General features: G+C 35.6%; 1 protein-coding gene across 6 annotated transcripts in view; it reads left to right on the forward strand.

Annotated features, from left to right (window-relative positions):
• Positions 1–1,034: 1,034 nt before the first annotated feature.
• The window catches only part of LOC116173216 (cyclin-dependent kinase 14), an 84,763-nt gene continuing 63,292 nt past the window's right edge, over positions 1,035–22,505 (forward strand). For 4 of the 6 annotated variants that reach the window (XM_031490554.1, XM_031490555.1, XM_031490556.1 and 1 more), the window contains exons 1-2: positions 1,340–1,391; positions 1,775–1,879. In XM_031490554.1, the coding sequence (XP_031346414.1) occupies positions 1,355–1,391; positions 1,775–1,879 (142 nt within the window). In that variant the 5' untranslated portion in view covers positions 1,340–1,354. Of the gene's footprint in view, positions 1,149–1,339; positions 1,392–1,774; positions 1,880–22,505 lie in introns of those variants that run through there. The other 2 variants (XM_031490557.1, XM_031490560.1) reach the window with 2 other exon arrangements.

A 22,505-nucleotide genomic window follows, 5' to 3' on the forward strand; every position in this document is an offset into this window, starting at 1 on the left:
AATTTTTTTGACATACGTATACTATACAGGGTGTTACATGTCAGTAGGTAAAAAAATTTTGTGGTAGAGGGGATTAAAACAAGCTCTTTTGCCAAATAAACCGAGGGTCCAACGTGTTTCCTTTGAGAGCAACCCTAAAAAAAGTGGTGGAATTTGCTTTTCTTCATTAATTTTTTTCTCAGCAACCATACGAGATATAAAGACTGGTGGCGCGTATGCTGTCTCCGATTTAAAAAAAATAAAATATTTACATTAAAAAGTTAAAGAAGAAATGCAAACTTCGCCACTTTTTTGAAGGTGGCTCCAAAACGAAACCCGTTGGACCCTCGGTTAGTTTGAAAAAAAGGAAATTATTGGTATTTTCGCATGATTAGGACGTTGTGCGCGGGTGCACCATCCTGTTGAAACCAACAGTTCTCAACTTTTAGTTTTTTTTGCATGTGCCTTATATCGTATTCGCAATCAAAAATGCTACTGAATACAGTGTGTACTTCTTTATGGGCCATATATTGTATTTGATTAACATTTTTAACAATAAAGTATTGAAAGCGGCTTCTGGTGGAAAATCCCAATAGATTTTGTCAATGTTAGTCATGTCAATTTTATGCAGTGTACACAATTCGCTTTGGTGGTTTTCTGCTCGCGTTTTATATAAGTGTGACCAAGAGAAAATGTTGGAAATTATGTTCGGGGGTGGCTACACGTCTTTACAATACGTATGTTGCCTTTTAAGTAAAACCAAGCTTTTGAAAATCCATGAAAATGCGAATGATTTTGATGACCACATTTATCCCATGTCATTTATTTCAGAAGATACGTAGGAGCATTTTCCTGATCTTTATGAATATAATAATCATAAAATGTTAAAGAAAATCCCGTCTTTTCTGTTTTGGGAGCAATGTTTTAAAATACTCCTCGTATTTACAAAAATTTTTAATTTAGGATTCATCGGAACGTAACGACATCATTATGTTATTAACTTGTTCGGAATTTACCTCTTTATCTATCAATTGAATAGAGGTGTGTTATTATCAACATTAGTCATAGTTTACAGTACCAAATTTGGAAAGTGGCTCGCATTTGTATAATTTTGTTTAGTCGTGCCGCGTCTGGTAAATGTGACGGACGTGCTAGAGTGTAACTTTTACGTAAGTTTTAGCAATTTCCTTGACAATTTTGTAAAAGGGCTCTCTGTCATTCTAGAACGATGACAAGAAGCACAATGAACGCCGCCCCCATTCAATCAAGCCAATATACACTTCACTAATTCGAAATGAGTCATCTCCTTATTTGATTAATTCGTACATAATGCAGTAGGGAATGAATTAAATTCCGGCAATCCTTTAAATTTGAAATGTCAATCAATTCCATTACGTGCAGCTGCAGGCAAGGTAACCCAAAAACATAGCACAAGGTGCAACAAAAATTTGACTTACATTCTCTAAAACCTATGCAGATAGTTTGTTTAAAAGTAAAAGTTGAACCGGTTACTTTGTAATTATGCTTATTGTTTCATAGTCTCAGGTATTTCATATCAACAAAGTGCAACTGCATTGTTCGTCCAGGTACCCAATACTTTTGTTCGTTCAAACGGAAAAGTCTCTTAGGTCAATTTTATCCAGCCTGACAGCTTGGACAAATCCGCCGTTACCCCCGATTTCTATTATTTACACTCACGGCCGCCATTTTTTAATGCATGGTTAATGTCCTTTTGTTTACAAAATGGACCGGTTTCCGCATGTCGATTTCTTAACCATATGGCATCTTGTTACAGGAGTTGGATTACCTTCTGGAGTCACGATGCGGGAGAAGAAAAGTGGCGCACTTTCGAGAATGCAGAAACTCAAGAAAAGACTGTCACATTCCTTCGGACGACTAAGTAAGTAAACAATTGGAATGTTTGAATTGAATCGTTACGTAAGCTGCATCATTCATATTGTGCACGGTATGTGTCATTGTTTTATATCTACCTACAACGTGGAAGTCGGTTTCCTCTAAGGTCACGGAATTTGTAATGGGTACACCTACATTGAAATTCATTTCCATAATTGAGCGAATCAAGTGTGTAAAAATACATATGGTTAGGTTACTCACTTTGTTTTTTTCCTGTACGTTTTTTTACTTAAATGACCAAAATAGAGCTCATAACGCGCCCCAGGTGTTCCTGTGGATACATTTTAGCTACACTCCTTGCAAAGTCAGCTTTGAAATATTAAAAAAAGCTGATTTTTTTCTTAAAATTTAAACTGATTGACTATCCTATTATCCATGCTTATGTACATACTGTAAGCCTTGGCTGAACTCCCCCCCCCCCTTCCACTAAAAAAAGGAAAAAATAAATTAAACAATTTTTTTACACAAACTTTTTAAGGTCGCCTGGTATACATTCTACACTATACAATGTAAAAAGAATCAAGACTTTAGAAATAGTCGCTTCGACTTCATCAATAGATATGTCTCGTCCAGGCGATTCATTTTGCCTTTGTGAGTACCTACTCCCCTCCGACAAACCGTTTTGAGAAAGTTTTGCCATCACCCATGAATATATTTCTTCCAAACGCCCCTTGTGAGTACCATCCTCGGACAATCCGCTTTTGAAATAGAAGTTATAGTTTATAAAAACCAATTCTTTTCGAGGAGACATTTAATTGAAATACTATGAAAGGTAGAACATGTGCCCCCCCCCCCCCCCCCCTTCTTAATTTCACAAATGTTATTTTGGAATGCGTATGCAAAATCTGAAACTAATTGTTTTTGCAAAAAAGGCTGCCTTTTTTTTGCCCCGAAAAGAAAATTGTCTCAGATCGTCCCGGAAAACAATGTTTCTTTATAGAACGTGGCCTGTAGAATCCATAATTTCAAACAGTTCCAAGATTGGGCTACTAGTTCAAAAGTTACAGCTCTTTGAATTTTTTTTCGAAATTGGTTTCTAGTCTATAACTTTTGATTGAGAAGTCTAATCGAAAAAGTGTGAATTGTTTTGGATTCTACGCACCAAAATTAATAAGAAAAAGTGTTTTTCCGAGAAATTTTGGTGCAGTCGTTTTTTTCAAAAAAGGAAGGTAATACACTGCCTTTTTTTTGCCCCGAAAAGAAAATTGTCTCAGATCGTCCCTGAAAAAAATTTTTCTTATAGAACGTGGCCTGTAGCATCCATAATTTCAAACAGTTGCAAGATTGGGCTACTAGTTCAAAAGTTACAGCCCTTTGAATTTTTTTTTCGAAATTGGTTCTAGTCTATAACTTTTGATTGAGAAGGGGGATCGAAAAAGTACGAATTGTTTTGGATTCTACGCACCAAAATTAATAAGAAAAAGTGTTTTTCCGAGAAATTTTGGTGCAGTCGTTTTTTTCAAAAAAGGAAGGTAATACACTGCCTTTTTTTTGCCCCGAAAAGAAAATTGTCTCAGATCGTCCCTGAAAAAAATTTTTCTTATAGAACGTGGCCTGTAGCATCCATAATTTCAAACAGTTGCAAGATTGGGCTACTAGTTCAAAAGTTACAGCCCTTTGAATTTTTTTTTCGAAATTGGTTCTAGTCTATAACTTTTGATTGAGAAGGGGGATCGAAAAAGTACGAATTGTTTTGGATTCTACGCACCAAAATTAATAAGAAAAAGTGTTTTTCCGAGAAATTTTGGTGCGTCGTTTTTTTCAAAAAAGGAAGGTAATACACTGCCTTTTTTTTGCCCCGAAAAGAAAATTGTCTCAGATCGTCCCGGAAAAAAAAGTAGTTCAAAACCGCAGAAGTGTGTCTGTACAGACGAACGGACGAAACGCTTTTTCTTAAAAAATGCGCTAAAATATTTATTTATTTTTCCTCTTTCTCTCCACATAGTCTGCATAATAAATAAATAAATTGCCTTTCTCTTTTCCTCTCTTCTCGTTTCCGCATCTGAGCCTCTCTATTACTTATATGTTTTTCCTCCCCGCTCTTAGATATTTTAACACCACCTCCGTTATTAGCTCCTTGTGAATTCTCGCTTTTCTGCCTCATGTTGCTGCACTTCTTCCCCTATTTCTCTTCTCCTTTCAACCTCAATCCATTTCTTTCATATTATTTTTTTGTTCCCACTCTTTTTCCTTTTGTGTTCTCCTCGTTGATACATATTCTTTCACCAATTCACGTTCTCTTTCTCTCCTTTCCTCGAATCTTACCACCCTGCGTCCCAACTCTATCGTTATCCTTAATATGTTATTTAGTGTTCTTCCGTTTAGTTTCAGTACCCATTTGTAATACATTCGTTGTATTCCCTCCATCCCCACATTTTCTTTCCATATATCAACTCTCATCAGGTGTTTTCTTATTCTGAACTCGTTTTTTAATTTTCTCTTCTATTCCCCATATTTCTTGCCATATTTGTTTCACCATTCCCTTATTTGTGCTGGTATCCTATAGTTCAATGGTCTTACTTCCTCCCTGTATTTCCATTCTACCTCCCTCTTCCTTCCTCTCCTTTCTCTAATCGATTTTTCGACATTTAATTCCATCTTCTATTCTTCATCCGTTCTTCCTCTGTATGCGAGGGATCGTATCTTCCTTCCTCCCACTTACATTATAGTTGCGCCTCTTTACTATTTCTCACTTAACTGTAAAAGGTAAATAAGGTGGACATCCCTGTCTCTGTCCTTTTATTGTCCGTAACACTTCAGTTAGACTCTTTCCCTCCTATCCTTACATTACACTACATTTTGTCTCTCCATTTAAAACAAGTATAAATTGTGCACAACTCTTGTGCAGATAAAGCGCATTTTTTAACCGAAATAGCTTTTGTTTTTAAATCACCAATGGATATATTTCTTGCAGACGTCTCAATCGCCTTTTGTGTGTACCCTCTTCCGACAATCCGTTCTTGAGGTGTAAGGGAATATACCTGATCACGATAAGAGATCGAGGAGAAGGGCTATGGTTGGTAGAAATTATTCCTTTCGTTAGAGTACCATGAAGGATAAAAGCTAGTAGCCTCCCCCCCCCCCCCGTCGCTCACTAATCTCGAAAAAGAGTTGCACGGGAAAGTGATAGTTTGTACAAATCAATTTATTTCGATGAGACCTTTCATTAGAATACCATGAAGGCTAGAACATGTGCCCCCCCCCCCCCCATTCCATAAAGTTTAACTTACCACTAAAGGCATGCGTATGCAAAATGGTTGTCGTATGTAAAAGCTATGCACCTTTTACTTTCAAAAACAGCATCTCGGGAAATAATTCGTGGGGGGACCCCCTTTTAGACACCGAAATTTGATGGCCGTCTGACACACCTTCAAGGTATAGGCTACCTACTGCAAAAAATTCCAGGACTCTAGGAGCATTCCCCTAGAAGTAGTTCAAAACGGTAGAAGTGGGTCGGGACGGACGGACGGACAAAACGAAAAAAATAGCAGATTTTTTTTAATTCTTAAAAAATGCGCTAAAAAGTGATAGTGTTTGGGTTTGTTCGTCCGTCCGTTCGCATCCACTTCTGCCGTGTTTAGCTAATTTTAGGAGAAGTATCATAGAGTGCTGGATGTTTCGAGTTTTTTGAAATTGGCTGGCTGTAGTACACATTAATTTGATCTTTCATGGTATTCTAATTAAAGGTCTCAACGAAAGCAATTAATCAACCATAGTCCCCCCCCTCGACTCCTTATCGTGATCGGATATAATTCCTTATATCTCATATTATAATTTTGCAAATAATGATGAAATAATAAATACATTTCTTGCACCCTTTACGAAATTTTCAAAAAGGCTACATTTTTCTGAACAATTGAAAACCGCATTTTGATACGAACTGATCCCAAAAATTTGCATTTTTTTATTATCAGCCATTCGGGTGGTTTATAACTAATAACCAATTATGGGCTGCCTATTGCTGAATTAGCTGTATAGATAGTGGCAATACATCTGTAGACATAGCTTTGGAGAGACTTTTTCAGTATCTTCGGCAACTAATAATTATTTCTTATAAACAAGACGATAAAGGTATGGTTAGGTTTTGCCGTCGCAGTCGTTTCCATAGAAACAGCACTGTCATATGTTCTGAACGTCATTTTATATCGTGCGCCGCGTCGCATTTGAAATAAGAATGACAGATGTCATTGGAATGCACGTTTAAAGAGTGACTTAGCCCAAACGTATTAAAATGTCAATTTTACATCTGCTATAAAATAAAAATAATTTACTTCATTAAAATAATTACGGGAAGACATAGCGCAAGTATTAGGGTATAGTTTCAACCTCGGTTTCAACATATGAAAATTTTATTTTTGCCGTTTTAGTCCAGATTTTGTGTCGCCATCTTGAAATCGTGATGAGACGACATTTAAAAAAACTCGAGAAATTAAAATAGCTTCCCAGCCTCTCCTCAAAAGACCTTCTACGCAATTCTTTTTGGAAAGAAAAACGTTGAATCAAGTGAATTAATTGTTGGAAAATAAACTTTTGCTCGTCTTCTTAACTCCTTCCATTCATAGGTAGGTAGATAACAGAAAAAAGTCCTCTCGTGCTAATTAATATGAATTTTTCGTTCCACTGGAACATTTTTCAACCACTAAAAAGTACACATACCCTTTCTGTGGGTAATGCTACCGGACTTGCCATTTAACTGCATGGAGCAAATAAATTCCCTGAGATAACCCCAAATATGAATAAATAGCGGTAGGGGTTACAAGGATTAAAATAATTAAATTCATGCGAAAATTTTGCGCAAAGTCGACGAAAAACTACCTTACCTAAACGGTTACACTCCGTTTCAGCTGACGCTTACCTGTGTACTTTCCCCGGCTTTAACGATATGTGAAATCAGATAACTGTATTAACGTGAGTATGAATGAATTTATACAAGTTACGACATAAATAGCGAGTGTTTGCAAATTTACAGTTAGTTCAAGGTTTCCCGATTTTCCGATTTGAGATAAAAATTAGCGCCCGCCAGACTCGCGACAATTCCGATTTTCTTCATACGTACGTGTACCCATAACCCACTTTCCGGTTAGATTTCCTCATCGTCGAAAGATACCCTCCCGATTTCTATACGCTCAATTTAAAAGAAAAACGGGTAATCGTTACGGTCACGCGAAGGCAAACAAAATTAACAATTAAAATTCAAGATCCAATCATCATTTAAACCTATCAGATAAAGATGCTAAAAGAATAATTATTCGTACAATGCGATAATTAACATTAGTTTCCCTCGCTATTAGTTTAAAATGTGTTACGTAAATATCGGCTGGTTGGTTACCTTCGAATATCGCCAGATAAGTATCTTATACGTTCTCTTTCAAATGACAAATGCGCCCTCAGATTTTTTTAAAGCTGCGATTCGGAATGGTAACAAATTGCGCAATTTGCTTTAATTGGGGCGTTGCATGGGCGCCTCATCTGGTAAATAATTACCTTGCCTGATACTGTGTGTAATTTGTACGTAAAAATTTGAATACAGAGCCGACAATGGCTGGGGAGTGAAAAATTTAAAGGATGCGCGATATACCCATATTGTAGGTATCCAATTTTCATTAAATATCATCGTGAAATTGGTAAAACTTACGTACAAGGTACTTTAATTTTTATGTTTAAAATAGAATAATAACAAGAATTTCCAATATTTCGTTTATACTACGTCGTCTAGTATAAAAACAGTCACGTCCACCTTCGAACAGACTCGTTTACCCTGAAACTCGCACACCCAGGCGATGTCCATATTTTATTTGCAATTAGCAGTCCATCTACTGTATGGTCTAAGGTAGTGATTCCCAAAGTTTCTTGGAGGTGATATATACAGGGTGTTACATGGCCGTATGTAAAAAAAATTGGGCTCGGGATTTCCATTAAACTTCGAATTTGCCGGGAACATATTATAAACGCTAACCTAGAAATAATGAAAAAATAATGTAAACAACGGACATATGAAAAATATGCTTACCTAGAATAAGGTTAGCAAATTCCCATTCGCGTTAAGACGTTTAGATAAATAATTTCGCCAATTTTAACTTGACGCCTCAGGAATTTCATAAGATTTCAAAATCTTTTGTAAAGTAAGTACCTGTCATTACAAACGACAAAAGCCAAAGTGTTATTTCCTGAAACCCAGTGGTATCAGCTCACATTCTCTATTCATACACTGAAGGCGCATTCAGTCAAACACTCCCTGTGGGTATATTCCACAATAAACACTTCATTTGCTTTCTCAATGTTTTTTTCTTTCGTCTTTGGATGTATCATTTTTCGAAATTTTGTCTGGATGTCATCAGTTAATTCATTGCCAGCATTTATTTTTCTGGAAATGGGTTTATGTACAGGGTGGCCAATTAAGAATGCGAGGTACTGTATCTGAGAATCTATCCAATGTAGACGCTTGCGGTAAAAAAAGTTATTACTAAAACGGCCACGAGCAAAACCTGGAAAATATTTTTAAGTTTCTGAAATGGCCGCTAGGGGGCGTAACTGCAATCTGGAATCTAAAAAAGTGATGTTTCTATGAATTCCGCTATATTAACCTAACAAAAAAATTTCCGGTCTTTGAAGTTGACGATAATCTGAACAATTTTTGTTTGACAATTTTTCCTGTATCTCTAAAAATGAAGTGGTGGGGGGTATTCAAAGGTTTCCGTAAAGAACACCCTGTATCTTCGAAACGGCTGAGCCGATTTAAACAAACTCAGGTTAGTTCGAAAGAGCTATACTTCAGCTACAAGGGCTTTTTTCGACATTCCGACAGAAATGGTTAATTTTCTCAAAAAAATTAAATGCATTGGTTCGATTTTTTTTCATGAAAAAGTAGCTAAATGATGCCTAAACAAGTTCGCCAAAACAGCATCTCGATATCTTAAATCGATCCACCTTAGGGCCACAAATTACATAATAAAAATAATTCCGGAAAAATTAGCTTAAAAAAATAAAATTTTGAGGGTATAAAATTTTCTTTGGCCTAAATTTTCGGTTGGGAACAAGATATCGAGATGCGGTTTTCGCGAGCTTGTTTAGGCATCATTTAGCTACTTTTTCATGAAAAAAAATCAAACCAACGCATTTAATTTTTTTGAGAAAATTAACCATTTCTGTCGGAATGTCGAAAAAAGCCCTCAAGCGGCGATATGTGAAACTAACAAAACTTCAAATATTATAATATTTGTAGCCGAAGAAGAACTCTTTTCAATTAACCCAAGTTTGTTAAAATCGGCTCAGTCGTTTCGAAGATACAGGGTGTTCCTTACGGAAACCTTTGAATACCCCCCACCACTTCATTTTTAGAGATACAGGAAAAATTGTCAAACAAAAAAGGTTCAGATTATAGTCAACTTCAAATACCGGACATTTTTTTCTTAGGTTAATATGGCGGAATTCACAGAAAAATCACTTGTTCAGATTCCAGATTGCAGTTACGCCCCCTAGCGGCCATTGCAGAAACTTAAAAATATTTTCCAGGTTTTTCTCGAGACCGTTTTAGTACTAAATTTTTTTACCGCAAGCCTCTACGGTGGACAGGTTCCCAGATACAGTACCTCGCATTCTTATTTGGCCACCCTGTACATGTACCTACATATAATCCTTATACGAGAGTGTGGTTAAAGTTTGAAAATGATGCTAGTTAAGAGTTAGGGTTGTCTTCTTAAATTTGCGAAATCTCATTCTGAAGTGAAAACCGTGCAGCGGCGTATAGATAGAAAGATGAAACCCAGTTTCTAGACGGAGATGTTGCAGGAATAATTTATTACTTGGAAATCAAAGAAATCGATATAACCAAAATTTAGTCCCCCTTTAGACGGCCTTGACATTAACGTCCTTCCCAAGTTTACCCCGCGGCATGATGTCACAAAAAGATATTAAAGAACCTATAATGCACAGGGGGGCAACCCCAATTACAATTAGTCACGAATCTCTTGTAGCAAACGACATTTTTTTCATACTCGTCATTCAGGAAATAGAAGTGACCGGTAAAAACTGGCGTTCCACTAAATTCCGACCAAACAAAAGTGTCCGTGGAGAGAACCGATTACGTCACTCTTGACCTCAACCTCTTAAAAAAAACGAAATCAATGTCGATAAACCTATTGTCGTTTCGTTTTCGTCTCGAACCACTTGAAATGCCGAAAAAAAGACTAATAACCGCCTTTGAGAACGAGCGCTTAATAAAAATTTACATAACAAATACTCCTCTCGCGACGAGAGAAAAAATCAATCTCGCGAAATTCGTTTTTTAATGCTCAAAATTTCATTTCAATCTCGTAAGTTTTACGGTTTATTAATGTTTAATGTATGCTAATGCCTAAAAATTCGAATTTAATAAAGCCGAGAACGTTTCGAGTTATCGAAAAGCTTTTAGTGTGTGTTGGAACAAAATGTTCACTCTTTCCAATGCCATAAGCATACAACATTCCATACCCCTTGGATTCCCGAAAGTATAAATGAAGAGTTCTGTCCACAACTAGAAGACCATCAAAGAGAGTTTTGTCATTTCGCCAACGAAATCGGTATTAGATCATTTGGAGAAAAGTTTTTAGAGCGACATCGTGACGATAATTACTTATGTAACAGTTCAGTGCCGTTTAATAAAATTTTATGCGCTTTAAATCAAAGATTATAGCTTGACCCAATTGCTTTTAAATGTGAGCCTTATTATAAAAGATTAATGTGTCGATAGTCAAATCACGTAGAGTAATGCTCTAATAGCAAAAATAGCCAGCTTCCTGTTGGGCAACGTTACGTTTTCGGAGAATTCGGTCGCACAAACGGCCACAATACTTAGGTTTGTAGGTAGGTACATGCACACAAAATTTGTAGTTTTTTGGATGTCCACAAATTGGAAAGTTTTATTTTTTTAATATTTTTTTTAATAACAAGTTCAATAAGTAGATTGTAAATTTTCAGATCAATTTAAAAAAAACAATAGAAAATATCCAATGTGATATATGAACCATTTGGATATTATTGTTATATACAGGGTGTCTCTGGATTTACAGTTACATGCTACGACAGAAGACAAGTTGTTTAGCATGAGAAATTATAGCTCTATAGAAAATTTCAAGAATATTTACCTACTTTGATTAAACATCCCCCATAAATTTTATGTAGATATCGTCTTGGGGTGACAAAAGAACGTAGAATACAAAAATACAATAAAAAATAGGGGTTGCCATTTAAAATAGCGAAGTTACTAGCTACTTCCGGTTTTTCGTAAGTGCCACCATTTTGAAAATATTTTACATCGATTCGGCTTTCAGAGTACCTAACTACTAAGAACAAACTAAAAAAAATCCTGCCTATGTCACATTCCCAGACACGTTTAAAAAGCTCCAAAAAAAACACCCTGTATAATGGTATAGTAGATTTTGTAAAAGATTCCCAAATATTTTCGAAAGTACCCGAATATTCAATAACGATAAATAAATTACGGGAATTTTACAACATTCCTAAAGAGTCAGTAGATCACATCGTATTTCACCCCTTTAGGATAACTTGTAAAAAAAAAGGTAAAATTGTTAGGATATGGATCCTTGCACATTCCTATTCATTTTAGTAATTGCGTAATTGTATTTTCTTCCCTTAAAAATGCGAGCACGTCGAATCCACTTTTTTGCAAAGTTAATTTATCAGTATAAACATTTCAGTTTGGGTGTTTAAAGCACAAATTTTCTGGTGTAAAATTCTCTGTTTTTGTACTTTTTAGGACATACATGTAGAGGGTGAATATTTTGTCTGGAACACTGAATATATCTTCAAATCAAGACTTAAATAATATAGACAAAAAAATAAAATATAAAGTACCTAAGTAATCTTTTTATGGGATTCAAAATTCAAAAAAGTTGGCTACTAATTTACGTACTTTCAATTTGTGACAGTGGCATACTTCTGCATGGTCAAGGGCATTTTTTGTATTGGCAACTAGTAATTTTTGTTATATGTTTTTAAATACTACACTTTTTTTGGATAAAAAAAAGGTATTACATTAAATAATAAAATTTAAGAGAAAATGCAAATTAACGATAATAGTTGGGTTAAATCACTATTTCGCGTTGCGTTTTTAGTTATGTCAAAGAAGTATATCAAAAATCATTAAAAATTTATAACTAAATCTGTATCTGTACGCTATTTACAATGACGTGCGTCTACAGAACTAGGAGATTCACTTTTTTAATGGAAAGCACTATTTTTCGTGAGGTACTATTAAAGAGTTAAACTTTTTTTTATAACGACATAAAAAACATGGTCAAACTAGTAAAATTAATTATCACAACTATTTTCCTTAATTTGTGGTTTTCTCTTAAATTTCATTATGTAATATAAGTTTTTTGTGCTGCTATATCAAAAAAAGTGGACTGTTTAATAATATGTAATGAAAATTAGCAAGTAGTTCTATTAAAAAAAAATTTCCCTTGACCATGCAGAAGTACGCCACTGACCACAAATTTGAAGTACGATTGAGTCATTTTTTTAAATAATTTTGGATACCTACCATAAAAAGCTTCCAAACAAAATGGTCACCCTGTGTATGTATACAATATATTCATATACGGGGTGTCCCAGAGAGAACGCACCATAGGGAAACAGAATTAATGTATTTTTTCGCCAAGGATCCACGAGGCCTTTGAAATGTATGAATCCTACGCGAAAAATACATTGCCGTTTCCCTATGATGCGGACTATCTTTGACACACTGTATAAGAAATCAATAATAATTTGGATTTATACGTGCTTCGTCCGGTTTTCTGGAGCACGGATAATCGGGATTTTACTGTACTTTTAATCACTTCGAATTCATCCCCGTGGGCATTTGGGCAAAGTTTAAGAAAGGTTAGTGGTGAATTTATACTTTCTTCTTAATTTTAATCTTTAGCGGAGCATTTCGTTTTTCCCTTTAAAAACTGTTTTTGTTCCTTTCTGAGTAGCCAGCGCGAAATTAGAATGGAATAAAAAAAAATCATATTGCTGCACGCACAGTACAGGGTGTCCTGCTAGTAAAGATCACATGCCATTTTTATGGAACCGTTAATTGCACAGCTTGAGGCAGCAGATTTTAACAAAAGAGCCCAAAAGAAATCGCTGGATATTATTTTCAAGTTTCTACGTATACCGCCAGAGGGCGTACGATTTATGGTTAACATAAAGTCACTAGATATAGAAAGTACCGCAATCATCCGCCATTTTTGGGCAAATTTGCTGCCCACTTAAAAAAATTGACAAATAAAATCTGAATAGCTGTAATTTTTTATAACCTAACTTCATAGTACTGTCATGTTTTATAAAAATATATACAGATATCTCCAAACAGGTGGAACAATTTCTAACATTAAAGTTACTAGAATCTGGTAACTTCCGCCATTTTTGGGCAAAAATCATGCGTTCTCTCTCTAACACACGAGCCCAATGGATTGCGGTACTTGTATAAAATGTATAAAAATACATGGGTCAGGATCTTGTATGAATCATTTTTATCACCAATTATTTTGATACACCACATATTGCTCTAACTCATACAATATGGGTGTGGGAGAAGGGGAACATCTCTTGAAGGGGTCGCGTGTAACTTCGGTTTAGGTTAACAGATTTTCCGCTCTTCCGACACTTATGGTGTGGTCTCCCCCCGCCCTTCCTTCGTTATAATGCGGAGTAAAATAACATGTCACCGCTGAAGTTTTAAATTTTAGAAAATGCTTAATCCTGACTTTTTAAACGCACCTTGTTCTCTTTCTGCGCAAATTTCGCCCCCGTTGGAGTGAGGTGTAAGAATTTCTCTCAAAAAAATGTTACTACCCCCTAGAAAAACCTCCAAGAAAACCTTACTGCCAAATATGAATTTTACCCTTTTAGTTTGGGTTGTAAAACTTATTGGGTTCCTTGTACTATCCTTTTAATTTTATTCTCGATCTTTTATTTTTTTATTACACAAAAAGCACTTTCTATTTATTTTTAATTTTAGTAAAGGTTTAATCCCAATTTTTTATTTGTTGTTGCTTTTGAGGTAGTTTTCTCCCTTGAAACGCACCATTTTCGCGTTCGGTGAAATTTTAACTCAAGAAGAAAATGCAAGAATATCGTTTTTAAAGACTTTGTCATTTTAGGGGCAAATCCCTTTAGGACGGAGTAGCCCAATCAATCTACTATCAAAATCGCTTATTAAAAAAACTGACGTTTTGGTCAAAATGCGTGTAAGCCTTCCTTTTGAACTTATCCAAAAACCCCATATGTGAGGGATGCGCAACATGCCACCATTTTGAATTTTAAGTTCCATTTTGCGGTTTTTCCTCAATATCTTGAATACTATCAACTTTTTCATAACCACTTATATTTTCAAAATGAAAGCTCATTAAATTTCTTACGAAAAGTGTTTAAATGACATCGAGTAATAGCTTGTTTGAAAGGTCTTTAAAGTTTGATTTTTTTTAAATCGGTCGATTCGTTTTCGTGAAAATTAGAAAAATCTTTCAGCTAGGAAAGTAAAATCTGAATCAATAAATTAATTTTCACTATCCCAAGATTGTCATTGGACAGCAAATTGAATTCTTTCTTTTCCATAGCAACAAATAAGTGATATTTTCGTTTGTTTTTAGCGCATTTCCACAAAAATAAAATAAAAATGCGCTATTGTGGCCACTTTGTCCGTCCGTCCGTCCGTCCGCTAACTTTGCGACGCTACTAGTTTTTTTATCTTAAGAGCTATTGTTCTACTTTTTTCGCTATTTGGTTCGTTATGGTGTCGAGTCTTGTACCAAGGAAGGAATTTTTTCTGTACCGCTTACAAAAAAGTTATTGTAAAAAAAACAAAAAACCGTTTTTTTACATGTTCCATAATTTTACACTTTTGCCGTTTATTAACGATCCTAGAGATCGTTTATAATTTTGCATTGCTATCTGTCGCCTGCCGGTTGGTCTGTCCGTCTGTCCCTTTGTCTGTCTGTCCGTGTGAACGATAACTTTGTTTAGAAATGTTCGATCGCTTTTACATCTCCGTTAGTTATGAACTGAATTGCATGAAATTCAATATGGGCATAACTTTAGCCATATAATACGCAATGCCAAAAGTTGAATCGAATCGATTCAAAATTCACAGTGCCCTTTTCGCATCTCGACCATTTATAACCCGAATTGCAAACTTTTTTACTTATAAAAGTATTTGAATGAAATTTGATACATAGGCACTTGGAATAAAGGAAAATCAACCGCCAATTTCAAAATTTGGTTTTGCGCATGCGCAGTGCCAACATTTTTATTTATGGAAGAATTTAAATGAAATGTGATACATAGGCACTTGGAATAAAGGAAAATCTAGCGCCAGTTTCAAAATTTTATTTTGTGCATGCGCCGTGCCAACTTTTTTATTTAGAAAAGCATTGAAATGAAATTCTTCTCATAAACTGAAATTGAAGTAGCACGTCAACAATGGATTGCCCATGTGCAACGCTATCTTTCATATTTGTGGGCGCATTTTTACGATTTTAACAGAAGTTGCATCTTACAAATGGGAAATGAATGCAAGTGGAAATGCGCTTTATGTAAATCGTTTACGATTACTTTTTAACTTGTTTCCTTTTTGGGGAAAATTTCATCCCTGAAAAAGTCGTTTGATAATTATGCTCAATTGACGAACTAATAAAGTTTCTAGATATTATTCGGTCTTCGGATTCGGTGAACATTTTGAAAAATTCGATGCGACGTGAGCTATTTACTGCTCACCCCTAAATTTTCATTTACCCCTTTCCGTTTTGATGTTTTATGACGCGACAATGTCACATTTGTCAAAATATTTTGATCTTGATTTCTGTGTGGACGTCAACGTCGATGTTAGGGATGCTAGTTAACGAACTGCATGTATGTTTTCGGAAGGGAAGTGTAAATTTATTACCGAAACCTAATAAATTTTTAAACGAAATGTTTGTCTCGACGTCGCATTGGTGTAATTGCATGTTAAAAAATTAAATTTCCATTTTGATTGCATTACACATTTGGCAGCGATACTACGCATTCGCGTCTACGAGAGACAAAAAAGCGACGCTTCCATTAACATCCCCCTGTCTCGTTTAAATTAAATTTCAATACATGCATTATTGCAACCCTTTGAACGTAATTGTGTGTACGGCACGTTTATCATCATATACGTGCACGTTTATCATCATATACGACTATACGTGCCGATGGTTTATTAGATATGGATAATAGTAGAAACAATTTCGAAGCTTAAATTTTCCACTGATTAGAACAACCCTATCCGAACTTCATCCGTTAATGGAGCGAAACGCAATTACGTCCTCGTTTGCTCAGCTGCCGTTTTTATCACGGTAGTCCGATTAATTGTTAATTATTAATTTGACGGCGGTAATTGAGACGAAGGAGAACCCCCAACTGCGTTAGCTAGCACAAACTTTTTCGTCGCCTTTGACAAATTTAGACGACTTCCAAAAATAATCGCGATCAAACACTTGCACGAAAGGCCTTAGGGCTGCAATTTTTACATCCCCTCACCTTCATTTGGTTCGTTACACGAAACGCTACGAGCTTTTAAGCGTCGATCGCAATATTCCTTGGGGTTTTGATATTTAAGGCGAGTCTTCCTTAAACAAATTGAATATAGCGGCGTATGTCAATCACTATAATTTAGATTGACTATTTTAGAGCGGCGCCTTTCGCGTAAATTGAACCCAAGTACGATTTATATTTCATTGTCGCCTAGGCGCACCGTTTCATATTCGGCGAGAGCGCGATTTTTCTTTTGTTATCACGGGACCATATAGTAAAGCGGCTTTTCTGGCCGTTCGCGAAATTGGAGATTTTCATGAATTTTTCATTAGTTGACTCCATGTTTTAGTGACTGCTGACGACCATTTGTGCTAGCTTTCTTTCTCGCGATTATGAATTATTTACTAAGTGTTTTTGAACGTTTAACGCCGAAAACTTTGACGCCTCGACCACCCTTTTAATAAATAAAACATTAAAATGTCTATGTTTCCTTCGCGAGTAATTTAAACGCGTTTCAATCACTTTGTGTCGAGTTTACAAAAACGGTGGCATCACAATTTATATCCACTTGGAAGGAAGTGACATTTTACAGAATAGAAGATTCATACAATTTATGTTCTACTGGTCCACCGCTATGATATTAAAAATAGACTCTTCAGAATATGAAAGATGAAAAGGTTTAAATAGAAGGTGTTAGTATGCCAAAAAGGCTTAAATGGTGGAGGAAACCAAAACAAACAGCTATGCCTCTAAAAGACCCATAATTTTGGTTCATTTTCCTTTGCTCTGCGACCTTAGAAGAATCCAGCCTCATTTTTGGTACAGTGCCTGTATAAAGACATCGTGGCCATAATGCTCGATGTCAGCTATGATTTTTCCAATTTATCTTTGAATTAGGAACAATTTATCACACGCGACAATGAATGTAAGTCAAGCAATTTGTAATTAAGGAACTTAGTTTGTTTCTTCATTCGTGTAAAAAATACTTACGCCCAGTATTAAACTAGTGACAGTAGTTTGCTTCTTGTTTGGAAAACCATGATATTTTTTGTACAAGGCGGATAGTTTAAATAAAATAAAATTGAGAAACTTCAAACAAAAGGTTCGAAACAATTTGGAAAGTACTCGATGCGTCGAACTACTTATGTGCGTTTTTGTGCGACGGATCGAGGTTTTATTAGCAAACTCATTTTATAAACATAATCTTCATGCAAAGAATTGAGACACCAACCTCATGCTTCAAACCCGAGTATTCTACGATGATTCCTTCGAGAGTTATACCTAAAAAACCTATGCAACCGAACAACCAAAGTAAATATACAAGGTCCTGCAACAGTGCGGCGGTTTGTTCTAGTTCATACCTGGTAAAAATATCAAAAAACCTTTTGTGCATAAGGTTTTTTGATATTTTGTCAGCCATAGATGGTTGAGCATCTACAGAAATTATTTTTGAATGTACAGGGTGCCCATTTTTACGGTGTCAATAGACAAATGATTTTTTTAATGAAAACACTCTGGATATTTTTAGTTCCTTTGCATGGAAACCTATTCACTTTTTGGTTTTTTGTAATTGTTACCAAATTTTTTCCGAATAATTCTCTATAAGCCACTTTCACCTTGATAGTGGCATTGCCCCAAAAGGTTTTTTGATATTTTTTACCAGGTGTGAGCTATGAAAGACCGATGCTCTGTTGCAGGATCCTGTATAAGCGCTATCATTTTCAACAACGTGCTAAAAAACAATTTTGAAACTTGACATCATTTAATTATTACTATTAACAAAATATATTAGCGGAAGAGAGTGGATAAAGTAAATTTCCAAATTTACCGTGCGCAAATGGTCGCATCGGAACAGAATGGCTGACATCTTAGCGCCATTATAACACCCGGAACAAAATGGCCGACCACAAACACCCTGTGTATAATTATCATTACACCCGTATATTTAATTTCAAATATATCTACACAGGCGTAAATTTTTAGTCTCATCGCAAAAAAATGGCCGACCAGTTAACGATCTATTGGCACCGGTACAAAAACGTCGATCACAAATACCCTGTATATAACTATTATTATTATATTTAAAATTATATTATATATACACTGTGTCCATTTTTCGAGTGCCACTATAGGGATCTCGCTCATCTTAAGAGATAGAAACTTGGTTAAATTAGGGCAAAGTTGCGAATTTTCGTGCTGAATAATAATCTAAAAATGAATTTATATCTTCAATAGTTTTGAAAATATGGCAAAAAACCGAAAATTTCTGATTTTCATTTTTAATTTTTTCATGGTAAACCAATTGTACTAGACATTTCTAATTAACACATTCTTCAGACACTTTTTATTGGAGATTTCGAATATGGCATCCCGTTTTTAATAACTTTCAAGATGACGGAGAAACACGTGGTAACTTTAATTTTTTAATGGGCGCCGTTTTGGATTTTGACATTTTGAGATTAGGTCTTTTTTTCTCTTTACAACGATATATCACACATGGTGGTTGAGTATCACATTTTTTCTAAAAATACAAGCAGTGTCATTTACGTTTGTGCTAGTTTTATTGCTAAAATAATATTTATTCGTATGTATTTTGTTCTAATTTGAATTATAATTTTCTTTCAAAACGAAGATGCAATTCTGTTCATATGAAAATCGAATTTTCTCAACAGATCTAGTTCCCTGATGCCAACGCTGCAACCGGACATATGCATCAAACTGTCACACTTTTGTTCACAATAAAAGAACGTTTTGTTTTTCCAAAGCACTCTTCCCAAATAATTAAAAATTGTATTTTAGGAAAAATGTGATACTGAACCACCATGTGTGATATATCGTCGCAAAGAGAAAAAAAGACGTACGTAATCTTAAAATCTCAAAATTAAAAATGGCGCCCGTAAGAAAAACTAAAGTTGTCACGTGTTTCTCTGTCATCTTAAAAGTTATTTAAAACGAGATGTCACACTCGAAATTTCCATTGAAGTGTTCGAATAATGTGTTAGAAGTGTAGAAGTTAGAAATGTCTAGTTTACCATGAAAAAGTTAAAAATGAAAATCAGAAAATTTCGTTTTTTTGCGATATTTTCAGAATTATTGATGATATTTTAAATTTCTTTTCAGATGATTATTCAGCAAGGAAATTCGCAACTTTGCCCCCCATTTAACCAACTTTCTGTCTCGTAAGGTAAGCGAGATCCCCATAGTGGCACTCGAAAATGGACACCGTGTATATTATATATATATTAACAAATTCAAAATTCACCGGCACAAAATGGCGCAGCCAATCACAGCGCAGCAAGTGTGACTTCATAAAAAAGTGGAGAGGAAGGAATTACAGAAACGTCAACCGAAGTAAAAGTAAGGATTAATCTAGCAAATGAGTGTCTGATAGAATCAAACTTGGGGCAGAGGGGGGGGGGCAAATTCTAAGTGCTCCATAACTGCTCTCCCCCTCCCAATTTTTTTCAAATTTTACGTTTTTCCTGTGCCCGTTTGCGAACCGGCGGCGCCCATTAATATTAATTTATTATTGTGATTGGTAGCACCACCAGTATAATCATGAAACACCTATCATTCTCGGTTAAAAAGATCATATCAAATCATTTTTGGGAACTGGACATATGCAATTGATGGCTATGCTCTAGGCTATGCTTTTGTATAAGAGGGATGTTGAAAGAATATCGACACTAATGAATAATGAATGATTAACGTGTTTATTAATTAAAAATACAAATAAAGTAATTTGATTCTAAATCTTGATTTCGATACGGCACATGTATTGTTGTTGTTTCGAATTGCGTTCAATAAACAAACGATAGTGGCTGGCGTTGGTGTTTTTTTTGTGGTAGCGATAGCTTAACTTGTTGGTTGATTAAACAACAGCATCGACGAAAGCGATTTCGGTTTCACGGTGTGGTGCAATTAAAAATTCGATGAAAATGGCATGCTACTTTTTAACAGACACATTCATTATTGATGGTTGTTCGACGAATGCGCATATGCAGGCCGAATTATAACTTGGGCGACTCATGCGCCCCCCCATAACAACTGCTAAGGGTAATTTCTTTGAACGAATCACTAAAGGAACGAATTATAGTTTGGGGAGGCAAGAAGTAGGATTAGGTCTAGAAAAAGGATAATCGATTTTCGATTTTTACACAATTATTTGAGTAGGTGTCAGGTTTCAAGATCGTTAATTTGTCCGAATCATCTGGAATAATTATATCTGGTAGAACTATACATATAGCCAGTTCAAAATCAAATATTCAAGCGTAAACTAATTACTTTTTTTCGTGCATGAAAGTTGAAGTAAAAATATCTCGATAAATATATTCATGGATTCATAATAAGAAAAGAATATGTAAATTTATTGTTTTCATCCATAAAAATTACTTTTCCATTAGAGGGCTAAGCCAAAAAAGGCGCTCATAAGTTATAAATCTCACACAATTCCCGAAGTTGATTTTTTGAAGGGGGGGCCGAGCGACGCCACCTTGCATTAATGTTCCTTGTCTAATGTTCACTTTCCCAATGTTGACCGAATCGATATTCGGAAAGAGTTTCAAACTTTTTTCAATTTTGTACGTTAATTACAAACCCACCTACAATTCTTTACAAATACATCCTAATTTGAAATTTAAAGCTCGAAAAGTTCGCTGAATAATTATTTAGTAACAAAGACGGATAACTAATCGCCACCCCGGTAAAATTTTGCGCGAAGGTTTCCCATTGAATTACCCTAATGGGTATGGCAAAATTATGCAAGTTCATGCAAAGTGGATGGCAATAATTTCGCGAATAATAATGAAATGCAAATATTAGTTATGATAAAACTGCGCTAATTAAATTGCGGCTTTACGGATCATCAAATAATGTAAATATAATTTGCTTTAATTAAAGCTAAGTACTTGCGGTCGAATTTTTTCGCACACTACCTACAATTTATTCCCCCCAATCTATTCGCGTAAACTGCACTAATCAGGCTGAAAATTATTTACCTTTGATCGCATTTTCCGCACTCAACCGCGGCATAAGCGCGAGAAGTGTGAAAACAACACGAAGTTGGCGAAACCAGCCCTTGGCTATCAATCTCCCTCGGGATGCAAGTGCAAGTGCGAAATTAATGGGGTGCAATCTACGTGTCGGGGGGAATCTGAAAATTATGTATCGCCTCTGGCAATCCGATTTTATCCGGCATCTAAGCGATTCTGCGATAACCGCACAGTTTTTGTTCGCCGTAATTAGGCTTTACTATACAGGGTGCCCAACCCCAACGTCGGACTGATGTGATTACTGTATCAGGAGCTTACATTCCTGAAGGGCTTGTCGCAATTATTTGCAGTTGCTGTATTGAAATTTTCCCTCAATACAGGATGCTCAGGAATTCATACCGCATAGCGTTTTTTGCAATGATTTTTTCTCCCCAATGGAATCTACTCTGAAAATGTTCATAATTACATGGTTCTTATATATAAAATAGGTCTATTAGGAGTTAGTTCCCCATTGTGGGAGGCGTACTATTTATTGCCACATAAAGAGATCTATTCCGTAACTTTAAGCAAATATTTGCCCCAATCTAGGTCGATTATTATATCTCTCTGTTATTTACCCAGTCCTATCCACTGTTTCATTAGGACGTTTAGTTGAGCGTAAGAGACAAAATTGGCATTGAAATTTTAATTTAATATTAATTGCCAATCTCTGATGAGAACCCTAATCACGCGCGGGGATCGCAGTGTTTGAATTTTATTTAATTAGAAGCCGAAAATCATTTTCTGAAGTATCCATTTTCGTTATACAGGAACCCCCCCTTTTAATTGAAGCGTATTCGGGAATCTCGCGATCTCAATATTGAGCTATTTGTGAGTGATTTCAATAACCCACGGGGGAATATGAAAAATTCCTCTCTCAGAATGGCTGTTGAAACCAAACTCTTTACCGATAAGGGAGAAATATACGAGATTTCGGCTGTAAACGAATGTAACGTGGTGTGAATTTTAATTTATTTGCCCTTCGAAGGGTTGTAGTCGAAGTGTATTTGGTAACCAATTTGAACTAATTTCCACGTGTTTGGA

Source organism: Photinus pyralis, unplaced genomic scaffold, assembly GCF_008802855.1.
Source record: "Photinus pyralis isolate 1611_PpyrPB1 unplaced genomic scaffold, Ppyr1.3 Ppyr1.4_LG6, whole genome shotgun sequence".
NCBI lineage: Eukaryota > Metazoa > Arthropoda > Insecta > Coleoptera > Lampyridae > Photinus > Photinus pyralis.